We start from the raw sequence: 12,015 nt of genomic DNA, 5'->3' as shown, positions 1-12,015 counted from the left end.
GTGTGTGTGTGTGTGTGTTAGATCATCTTATCAGATCTGATTTAGCAGTGACTGAATGAGTGTGCTGCAGGTAATCTAGTAGTGAACAGAAAGAATCGCCACGGCGGTTTGAGAAGAAATTAAGCCCAGCTCTGCTGATAACACACTTACACCACACACACTTACAATGAGACTATCAGCCACCAGCCTACAGTGATCTCTTCAGCAGCTCTTCCTGTTTGTCCATAAACACACACAATCTGTCAGTGTCCTCTGGACCAGGGACACACACACACACACCCACCACCATAATTTGAGACCGATTAGAGCCTGATGTGGTGCTATCAAACCTAATGATCAACACACAGCACTGAAAAATAATAACCTGTCTGAGTCCGCTTACATGACACTCACATGCAAAACTGTTTAACTATTGCAAATTTACATTTTCATTTCAACGCCGACACACTATTTCCTGTTAATCTATATTTTGGTATTTGGCGATATTAAAAAAAGCCATGCCTGAGCGCATTCAGTCTGCATGACAGGCATCTTGCTAGATAGCTGCTGACATAAAAATACATTTCTTCCAGGCATATGAATAAATAGAACATTATTTAATAGTACAATTTCCAAATGGACACTGATCTGTCACGTCTCCCATAAGGCGTGAATCTCCCATTCCGACACAGCGAGACTTCTTAACAAAGCTTAGCCCAACTGAAACCAAAGCCGTAAAAACACAGAGCACATTAAGGGAGGACTGAGCTCAGAGATTTTCGGGAAGATTAAAGCCAGAGGCTATTTCAGCAGGGGGTCCAGGACTAAAGACCCTAACGCCAGTTGGTGGTACCCAGGGACAGGGTTGTATCCAGCAGGTTATTCTCAGTGGCAGCTGATGTTTTTTACAGCTTCTTCCAAAACCATCACACTAACATCAGAGCTTTCACATGTTCCCCTGTCATGTAATCAACTCCATACAGGATTTCCAGGGAATTTGTTAATAAATTAAGATTAGAGGCATGTACTACACGGGACGATTAGTTTTACACTCTCATCTTTTTCTGACCTCCCTTCATTTTCCTTTCACTCAAGCCTTCAAATATGTCTGTTCACTTGTAAAGAACATTGGCATGAACTTCTATGCTGGTTCAGGCTGGTTTATGCGTGACCAGCATAATCTTTCTTGTGGAAGTCTTGGGAGTTAAGCTAGTTAATTAAGTTTGAGGGGAACACCAGCATTTTAGCTAACCCACCACTGCAACTATACACTGGTAAAACGAAATAATATTATCACCTCTACTGTAGTCTTTTCAGTTCTTTTCTCGTTCTCTGAGTCTCACACACATGCGTGTGACAGTACATCACATATTTCTGATAGATAACCAGCACAGGACGAGAGAGAACAACTGACTGCTTTATCTTTCACACATTCTCAAATGTGCCATTCCCGTGTGATTGTACCTTGTGATTCTTGCCGTAGCGGTAGATCATCCAGTCCTCTCCATTAGTGCTGACCTCCAGCTTAAAGCTGGTGACGAAGTAGGTCTTGTGTGTCTCTTTGGAGACGGCACCCTGGGTGGCGATGCCCGTCAGGACCTTCAGAAAGTGTAGGTCCACCTGAGGAGGAAAAATGCAAAATTGTAATCAAATCTCTTTTGTGATTAAGGGATTTGTCTTAAATAACTGTGACAGGACATTTTGTTTCTATTTCTGCAGGTTGAATTAAGTAGTCCCGCCCACCGTGAGATCTCATTGATCCAAAATCCAGCTTCATATGACTTCGGATTGGTTGTGATTGTGTCATGTCACTCAGCAGTTTCACGACTAGTGTGGACGGATGATACGCTTGTTGCTTGAAGAGTTTCAAGCTTAGAATAAGAGACTCGAACAAAACCCTAACCCTAAATATGAGCCAAGGTTTTACAGTTTTTAATTTGTTTTTATTTGATTTTTTCAGTTTGTACATTTAATCAAGTTGCCATTAGTTTTAACTGTGCGACTGTTTTAGTTTTTCCAGTGTTTTATAATTTCAGTTTATTTAGTTTTAGTTTGTGTCTTTAACATTAAGTCAGTGTGTTAATTGATATAATTTAACATTAAATCTGAAATAAAAATGTACATGTGTACAAAATGTTTTAATTTAGCTGTTGTTTTCTAAGCAATCCGCGCTAAAACCAAGGAGTGATGGGAGGGAGATAAGCAAGGAAGCAGAGAGAGGGAGGAGATAGAGGGAAGAGCTGAAAGATAGATGGAGCTGTGGGAATATGAAGCATCCCCTCCCTGCAGATCATGGGCGGCAGCGAAGGTGTTATCAGAGTCTTAAGATCAATCACCTGAGCTCTGATCGATACTAACCACCTTCATTCAACTCTCCCTTTCTCCACACAGATTATCACCCTCCCTTGCTCACCGGACCCCCCCGCCATGACAATGATGATGATGATGATTGCGGTGCGAGAGCCGCATCTCTGCCCGTCCGCCTCTACCGCAGTGAGGTCTTTAATCAGGCATTCAGCTCCCGTCCTAGAGGAGGGCTGTTACCCATGATCCTCGGCTCTCCCTGCTCAGCGGGATGTCATCCGAACATGAGCGGGAAAACTGCAGCGTTTGTTATCTGTCAGTGAGACAGGTGTGGCTTTCACACACAGATACAAGCACACACACATATAGTGCCTTCTGTAAAGCTGCTTAGGGCCACGGAGAAACACACCTAGACAAAAAAATCAATAGAACCCAGGACTGCTGCTAACTATTTATTCCTAGGAAAGGACCCTCATCAATCAAGTGGCTGTTACCATCAGAGCAGGCTGTGCATCATCAACCCCTGCATTCGCCCAGAGACCAGAACAAGAGAGAGAGAGAGAGAAAGATGCAGTCTACCACGTCTGAGAAGTGAGTCCCTGATGAATAGTAATAAAAAGAGAGGGAGAGAAACAATGGGAAAATGGCACGCAAGAAGATGTGATGAGATGTTAAAGAGATGTTCTGGGTTCAAAACAAGTTAAACTCTCTCATCAGCATCTGTGGAATCATGTTGATTACCACAGAAGAGAAAATTATGTCGTCCCTCAGTAAAAAAAAAAAAAAAAAGAGTATTATTGAGTGTCATGCAAAAGTTATCGGCTTTACCATGGTCATAATATTGAGCTGAAAAATTTAATATAAATTAGCACAAGCAAGGTCAGTGAGTGATCTCAATAGTCCTATTTTAATATAATATAATATAATATAATATAATATAATATAATATAATAGAATATAATATAATAGAATAGAATAGAATAGAATAGAATAGAATAGAACATTCATTAACATTTAGCCCAAAACTGCAAGTGCCTTACAGTTTTAATTATATTTGGCAAATAAAAATAAAAATAAAATAAAATAAATAATACGGTACGGCCGTTTTGGGGCTATTATATTTATTTTTTTAACAATAGAGTGGTGCAAGTATGACATTAGAACCCAGAAGTCCTGGGTTCTTCCTTTGAGATTTTCCTATGGGGTTTTATAATGGGGGGTTTTCGTTTTGTGTGTAAAATAAAGCCTGTGGTAAACATAACTTGACTATACTTTGACGTTTTTATTTCTACAATGTAAATTACACACACCCATAGCGAAAACGCATATTTTCAAGCAGTTATGTACGCTTTTAATAAATAACTAGATAAGACAGTTTGGAGTGTGAGAATGTGCAGTTTACATTATAGAAAAAAACGTCAAAGTATCGTCAAGTTATGTTTACCACAGGCTTTATTTTACACATAAATTGAAAAAACCCCATTACAAAAACCTCAAAGGAAAATCTCGAAGTAACCAGCTGCGAATTCGACTTCGCCATACCTGCACCACTCTATGGGCTGCAACTTGCAAGTGCCTTACAGTGGCACATCAGATGCTTTCCACAACAGATAGCTTGTATTACGCCCAGAGCATTCCTTTAAGGTACCTTGATCAGTCAATTTACCCTGGGTGATTTTAATGAATATCAATGATACTCGAATCTCAAATGCATGTACACATCTAAAACATAATGACGCCTCTCACTCTGAACACACACACACACACACACACACACACAACAGAGCAGAGGCGTCTGAGGTGAAGTATGGTCCTCGGGCATGTTGGCATTTACGACAGCTGTTTGTCAAGATGGATGTCTGGGCCGTGGACCCTGAGAGCGAGGGAGTGATGTCAGGTGTTAACACAACACAACAGCTGTGAGCTCTACCAGAAGCCCACAATTCAGCAGCATCCTGACACAAATACGACACACCACTTAAAGTAACACCAAAAGTAATCAGTCTCATCCTAAAGGCCTGGTGTAGCACCTAACCCGAGCGGCATCCTGCCAGAATCAGAAATCTTAAATCTGTCTGTCCATTCACAAGCCTTTTCGAGATTGTAAATAAGTTTGCAAAAGAGCGACGGGAACTTGTTCCTCAAGGTGATGATACACAGGGCAACTTTTTGAGCAATGTTGCTGGGCAATGTTGCTGTCAACGGGCAACCAGATGAGACACATGGCCCACGACCGATCTAAATTATCCAGATAGAATTTTATTTCAATTTCAATTTCAATGGGAAAGTGCCCAAGCAACAATTGCTCGGCAAGATTGCCCAGCAACATTGCTCAAAAAGTTGCCCTGTGTATCATCTCTCCCTAATGTGGATGTGCAGAAGACACAAATGAGCGAGCGAAAGAGAGGAAACCTCACCTGGATGTATTCTTTGTTGCTGTCCTCATTGGGCGTCCATGCGTTGTCTTCGAAGTTAAGTCGAGCCTGTCTTGGAGACCATCGGCCATCATAGAAGCTGGACGATGCAGAGATCTGGTCATCGCTGATCTTGCCCGTCTCCATGCCAAGATCATTACTGCAATGGAAATCTAAGGAACACAGAGTTTTATAAAGACACCCTCTTAAACAGCTTCAATGTAGATAGTTTCTTTATTACTAGCCAACCAAGTTTTCAAATTTCAAAGCTTTCTTCAAAGTCGAAAGCAAAAAAGATCACATACTGTCATTGACCTCCTTGAGGGTCATGTTGTAGCGGGCAGAGAATCCATCTTTGGCCACGGCCATGTCCGTATGAAAGGACAGAGAGAGGATACCAGTGGACGACTGTATTTCAGAGGGGATTTTGGTACCGCAATGTCGTCCAATCAGAGGTCCCACTGCAAAACACAAAAATGGTTTCTCAGTGCTGGGATGTGAATGGGTCTCATTTTGCTCCAGCTGGCCACTCATAAGACTAGACTGGGTATTATTTATATGTGCCTACAACCTATACAACAGCACCTCTCTGAATTCTGGGACATTTATCTGTCAGCCGATGTATGTGATTTAGTTTGGTCAGGCTGTAATGCTGTAGAGAGGCTGCTGTCTCACAGTAATGAATCCATCCTCCACCCTGACACACACACACACACGCACACAGAGTCCCGGATGGGTGAAATAGCCTAGTATCAATCAAGTACATTGATTTTCTTCTCTTTTGGAGAGGAAAGGGCTTTAATACTGCAAGTGCTTTCGAACGGTAGGTTGAAATAACTCTCCCTCTCGCCTTTGATGGTGTTGATGATCAAATCAGGTGGATATTGTACATAACTTTGATCAGGACTCCATCTGTGTATGTGAATCTTGCTTGTCGAAAGTTGCTTACAGTCTCCCTAAAAATCATATTTCCTAAATAAATAAAGTAAATGTAAATGAAATCAGGAAAATGTAAAAAAAGATTTCCTTTTTCAAAGCAAGAAATATAAAAGCACATTCAGTTACACTTTATTTTAAGGTGTCATTGTTGCAGTGTAATTATATATTTAAGTACTGAGTAATATTAAGCAACTACATGTACTATATGGTTAGGGTAGGATTAGGATTTGGTTGAGGGTTAGTTGCATGTAATTATGCATACTTTACTGTTATTACTATGGTAAGTACATGCAACGCATGTAACAAGGATACTGTAAAATAAAGTGTTATTGCACATTCAAAATATTATAATATTAAGTAGTAAAAATGTATGCATATACACTCACCGGCCACTTTATTAGGTACACCTGTCCAACTGCTCGTTAACACTTAATTTCTAAGCAGCCAATCACATGGCGGCAACTCAGTGCATTTAGGCATGTAGACATGGTCAAGACAATCTCCTGCAGTTCAAACCGAGCATCAGTATGGGGAGGAAAGTTGATTTGAGTGACTTTGAACGTGGCATGATTGTTGGTGCCAGAAGGGCTGGTCTGAGTATTTCAGAAACTGCTAATCTACTGGGATTTTCACGCACAACCATCTCTAGGGTTTACAGAGAATGGTCCGAAAAAGAAAAAACATCCAGTGAGCGGCAGTTCTGTGGGCGGAAATGCCTTGTTGATGCCAGAGGTCAGAGGAGAATGGCCAGACTGGTTCGAGCTGATAGAAGGGCAACAGTGACTGAAATAACCACTCGTTACAACCGAGGTATGCAGCAAAGCATTTGTGAAGCCACAACACGCACAACCTTGAGGCGGATGGGCTACAACAGCAGAAGACTCCACCGGGTACCACTCATCTCCACTACAAATAGGAAAAAGAGGCTACAATTTGCAAGAGCTCACCAAAATTGAACAGTTGAAGACTGGAAAAATGTTGCCTGGTCTGATGAGTCTCGATTTCTGTTGAGACATTCAGATGTTAGAGTCAGAATTTGGCGTAAACAGAATGAGAACATGGAACCATCATGCCTTGTTACCACTGTGCAGGCTGGTGGTGGTGGTGTAATGGTGTGGGGGATGTTTTCCTGGCACACTTTAGGCCCCTTAGTGCCAATTGGGCATCGTTTAAATGCCACGGCCTACCTGAGCATTGTTTCTGACCATGTCCATCCCTTTATGGCCACCATGTACCCATCCTCTGATGGCTACTTCCACCATGTCACAAAGCTCGAATCATTTCAAATTGGTTTCTTGAACATGACAATGAGTTCACTGTACTAAAATGGCCTCCACAGTCACCAGATCTCAACCCAATAGAGCATCTTTGGGATGTGGTGGAACGGGAGATTCGCATCATGGATGTGCAGCGGACAAATCTGCGGCAACTGTGTGATGCCATCATGTCAATATGGACCAAACTCCCTGAGGAATGCTTCCAGCACCTTGTTGAATCTATGCCACGAAGAATTGAGGCAGTTCTGAAGGCAAAAGGGGGTCCAACCCGTTACTAGCATGGGGTACCTAATAAAGTGGCCGGTGAGTGTATATATGTATATGTGTATATATATATATATATATATATATATATATATATATATATATATATATATATATATATATATATATATATATATACACATACATACAAGGAAAAATGTGCATACTTTTAGCATATTTAAGCATATTTTCCACTATATTTGCATATCTCATAAAATCATAATCATAATTACAAGTAGTGCATATAAGGAAAATTACAATGATTAAGAACAATTAAGCATTTTTTCACTATATTTTTCACATTTTTATAAATAAAATCAATTAAATGTAAAAATAGGCTTCCCTTTTCATGGCGAAAATATATTAAACATACTGGAAATATTATAATATTAAGTAGACTATATTATAAAAGTATATATTTTTCATAAGGCAAATGAAGATGATGGTGCTCAATTAAACATACTTTTCACCATATTTTCATAACAGTAATGCATAAGGATTAGGTAGTACAAAATAGCATAGAAGCACATTACAGTTTAAATAATATGTCTGGCTTTTTTTGTTTGTTTTCAAATTACAATGAATATAATCTTGGTCAAGCTGCTTAGAGTTTATAGACCACCTTAAATATACTGTTGTGTTTTAGTGTCTATAGTTATTGTGCGTCTGATTATATGTGCATGTCCAATGCTACAATATGAAGCTTTACCCAGAAGCAGAAGGGCGAGGGTGGGGGCAGTACGGGGGTCTCAGGGCTGAAGCATTAATAAGACAGCTGGGGGAAAAGAGCGTATTCCACAGCTCTCTGTTCCAGACAAGGATTAAATCCTATTGCAGTGTTATTCACGCCCCATTTTCACTTTCCTGATAAAGGTTACCATGGCTGCTGTTACCCCCCGTCCCCCATCTCCTCCACCCCTCCGTGCGGAAGAGTACGGGTGCCGTGGCTTTTTGGCCCCGCCTGGCGCAGATAAGGCAAAGCAAGGCCCTGGGCTCCGCTTTCATCTGCCAACGCTCGATACTAAAATAGCTCCAGCGGCAGCCGCAGTAACAGCATGACAGCAATGCGCCTGAGTTTCATACCGGCGGAGCTGCTAGCGCAGTGGCCAACGGACGGGTGTTGCGTGTCACAGGGCAAAGAGCGAACAGCTGTATAGACTGGTGGATAAACCAACCAGATGGCCCATATAGTGTGATAGTGAACGGTATGTGGATTAGAAATCATTAAGTGACCAAATTATGCACGGCAGACACGCAACATAATGATCTCAAAGCAGACAATGAGGTCAGAGGGAAATGGGAAATGGGAAATGCAATCCTCTTAAAGTCACGGGTGGTCTGGACTTTGGAAAACCGCGGTCTAATCCAAACCCCGACTGTAAATCCAAACAGAATTCTTCGGGATTACAACATCTAGACTCACCCTGCGGAAGGCCGTCCCACACCTCCAGCCAGTCGTACTTGCACTCGCCCTCCGAGCCCTGCAAGGGGTCGTTCTCCAGGTCGAAGGTCAGGAAGGTGAGGGTGACGTCCATGTGAGGAGGGACGATGATGATGAAGGTGCACTCTAGATTGTGGGGGTATTTGTCAGGGAAGCCGGGCGACTCGATCACACCTGACGGACTGGTGAAGTTTCGGGAACAGTCGGAGCCTGGGGGAAGAGAAATCAGAAAATACATGAAGACAGCAGCTGAAACACACTGTTACGTGTATGTGTGAGACATGATGGTTTTGTATTGACCGAAATGTCAGAGAGTGGAGTTGTTCTGGAAGGGCAGCAGAAGCACATTACTTGCTTTCTTGTGTCAATCTCAGACAGGGAAAGAGACACACTCGGTAAGCTCTCTGAGAAAAACATATTGATGTGAACGAAAACGGGAACATTCATCAAAGCGGAGCTTTAAATCTGTACAGAAAAATCCTTCATCTGCAAAAGTGCTAAATTAGAATGATTTCCCATCCCTGCAGCTGCTGTCAATATTCATTTACCGCTACAGTCGGAGATAGCGCTCAGTGTTTCTCATACTGCACGTTTGCATCTAATAAAGGAGGGATTTCAGTGAAACCGACACGTACAGTAGTAACGTGGTTGCACTCAGGGCAGCATAGAGCATGTTAAGGGGTCATCTTAGGACACGATGTTGTACAGTATGATATGAATCTCAGTTTAACGTTGTGCCTGTGCTGTATAAGTAAACACTTTATCATTCTCTCAAAGTCTGATTTATTCTAGTGAATCAATTAATTTGGATGGTTCTTGTAATAAACAGACTTATAAAGGTTCACAGATTTGAGTCCCCACTCCCCACCATAGCATATTTTATAACATTTAGACCATTACTATATTTTCGACTTAGTTATATATATTAATGTACTGTGATCATATGTTAAAGCTAGCTACATTTTTGTTTTGTTTAGATATGTTTTTATTCAGCAATCCAAACTTTGTTCATCAGAATTAAGATGCGGTCATATTTGCTGTTGTTCACCAACTTTTTTGTCATTTCAAGGGGAATTCCGCATGAGGGCAAAATTATTTCCCTCACAGAATTTGCAACGGGTTTCAGTTGGTCAAGCTGATTCACGGCATTGACATACTGTGCGTTCACACCGCCGCCGGCGAGAGCGTCAAAGTGGCCGGAAGTCATTCATTTTCAATGAGAGCCGGCGGCGAGCTCCGGCCTAGGGGGTAATCCATCGACCGGAAGTTGAAGTCGGCCGGGTGCCGCCATCTTGTAGCAGAACTTCACTTGCGTTAGCATTTCCATTGACTCCCATTCATTTTGGCGTCACTTTGACAGCGAATAACTTTACATCTGAGGCGTTTAAAGACTCCATTTGTCCATTATTTATTTCTAAAGAAACACGACAATGTATAAAAGGCTCCATTACCTTCTATGTTACGTTATGGCCCCGTAGAAACAGATTTAGTAAAAATAGGCTAACGATTGCGTCATAACCACTCGACTCTCTGTCGCGCTGTACAGAAATTACCGTATAGACAGAAGTAGAAACTCGCGCGCAATCGGGGGGACGTCGAGGCATAAAGTCAAGGGAGAAGCCCATAGAGAGTTGTAAAGCTGCTCCTGCTGCGAGCTCATGGACAGCTAATACTCACGATCTCCGGCTCTGCAAGTTTCGGAAGGGAATGATTCAGATTCCTCTTGGCACAGCTACTAGAAGATTAACGTCTGTCAGACAGGTTGCTCACGTCATCAAGCTTAGTTTGAGTCGGTTTGAGTCTGCGCGTCAGGAACGGAAGTGCTCAAAAATCGCTAAAATGGGCTTCAACTGTCTCAACTGAGTTCCAATGAGATGGCTCTGTCCATTTCTTTTACTGTCTATGGCTCCGGCGAGGGCGGCGCGGCGCGTCTTGGACGGCGGCGAGGAGAAGTTGAAATCAGCTCAACTTTATGGTAATGAGCTATGACGCGGTTCGGCAGCAACCAATCGGAATGCAGAAGTGCTCCGTTTAAGAGGATTCCAGAGAACGCAGTCAAGTAACTTTGGTTCCGACCACATTAGTTCCCAAGCAAAATAGAGGAGAGGTTGATCATTTGAATTTGATAAGAAGGCGCGCAACACTATTTATAGGCAAGATTTTCGCGCTAGAACACTTGTTTTTCAGCGGGAATGCAAATTAGAATAGCACTTAACCATGAACACAAAAGCCACACCACACAAATGGCTTTTAATTGGTTTATTTCGTTAGCAAACATTTCACTATAATTGTTAAGTTCTTTCCATCGATCAATTTTCTGCAAAAATAACGATCGACATGCTTGTTTGCTTTACGGCCCCTTTAAATAAAGTTTTTAAAAAGACCAAACATTCGATCTACGTCAGAGCCTATTTTTTACAGTCTATGGTCAGAGCATCAGAGCGTCCACGAATCTTTCCACGGCGTCGCTGGCAGGGCGGCGAGAGCGAATTTTGCCGCTCTCGCCGGCGGCGGTGTGAACGTACAGATAGAAAGCTGCCATATTTGAATGTTACTTATGTATGAGCTGAGCTTTATGCATCGCTACACTGTTAACAATGGACCGTTCTTCCCTGCAAAATTTCACTACTGTGTCTATAACTTTTGTGACAGATTTTCATACCAAGCTAATTCTGGGGAGCTTTTTGGAGCTTTACAGTATGAATCACCAAACAATTTAATTTTATGAAAAAGAGCAGCTTGGACATTCAGCTAAAGATCTCCTTTTGTGTTTCACAGTAAAAAGAATATCATAGTTTGCAACAATATGTAAATGATGGTATTTTCATTTCTGGTTGAACTATCCCTTTAAGACTGTTTAGTAAAACCTATATAGTTTCATGCTGGGTTTAAGCCTGTGCTGGCCAGTGTTTGGCTTTGTATCACAAGAGTTAGCAGTGCTTCTTGTATGCTAACACATGCACAGTCATGCTTCACCTTCAGCAGTGACACACGTCCTACACACCAGCCTTTGACACGATGCACAGCATGTTAACGTGTAATGTCACCTCTTCAGAGGGATGCAGAGTCACAGAGCTCATGCTAATGCACACACCTCGACACACACATGCAGTCAAGCACATTGAACCCCATGATATCCTTCCTGTAATCTCAAAGGTTCTCTGAGGCACATGAAGTGCCACTTGTATTATTTAAAAAATCCTAGTGCAGACCTTAAGAGAGAACTTAAAAGAGATCTGTTGACAGGAGCTGTGGGGGCAAAACATCAGCGGATCAGAGAACAAACGTTCAGTGATCTGTGACACTGAACTCCTCAATAACTGAAACGCTTTAACTATTTCTGCGCTTGCAGAGCAGCTGCGTGAGTCGAAGCCCAACTGCACAGGCTGGGAGTGAC

At 42.0% G+C, this 12,015-nt stretch overlaps 1 protein-coding gene across 2 annotated transcripts in view; it reads right to left on the bottom strand.

Moving 5' to 3' along the window:
• nrp2b (neuropilin 2b) overlaps nt 1-12,015 on the bottom strand; it is a 90,153-nt gene that overhangs the window by 45,831 nt on the left and 32,307 nt on the right. For both annotated transcript variants that reach the window (XM_056251663.1, XM_056251662.1), the window contains exons 4-7: nt 8,601-8,828; nt 5,003-5,158; nt 4,701-4,870; nt 1,444-1,599 (exon numbers count right to left, since the gene is read on the bottom strand). In XM_056251663.1, the coding sequence (XP_056107638.1) occupies nt 1,444-1,599; nt 4,701-4,870; nt 5,003-5,158; nt 8,601-8,828 (710 nt within the window). The remainder of the gene's footprint in view (nt 1-1,443; nt 1,600-4,700; nt 4,871-5,002; nt 5,159-8,600; nt 8,829-12,015) is intronic.

This window comes from Rhinichthys klamathensis, unplaced genomic scaffold (genome assembly GCF_029890125.1).
Source record: "Rhinichthys klamathensis goyatoka isolate OS25496 unplaced genomic scaffold, OSU_Roscu_1.1 h1tg000088l_1, whole genome shotgun sequence".
Taxonomy (NCBI): Eukaryota; Metazoa; Chordata; class Actinopteri; order Cypriniformes; family Leuciscidae; genus Rhinichthys; species Rhinichthys klamathensis.
This window is presented reverse-complemented; position numbering and strand designations above follow the sequence as displayed.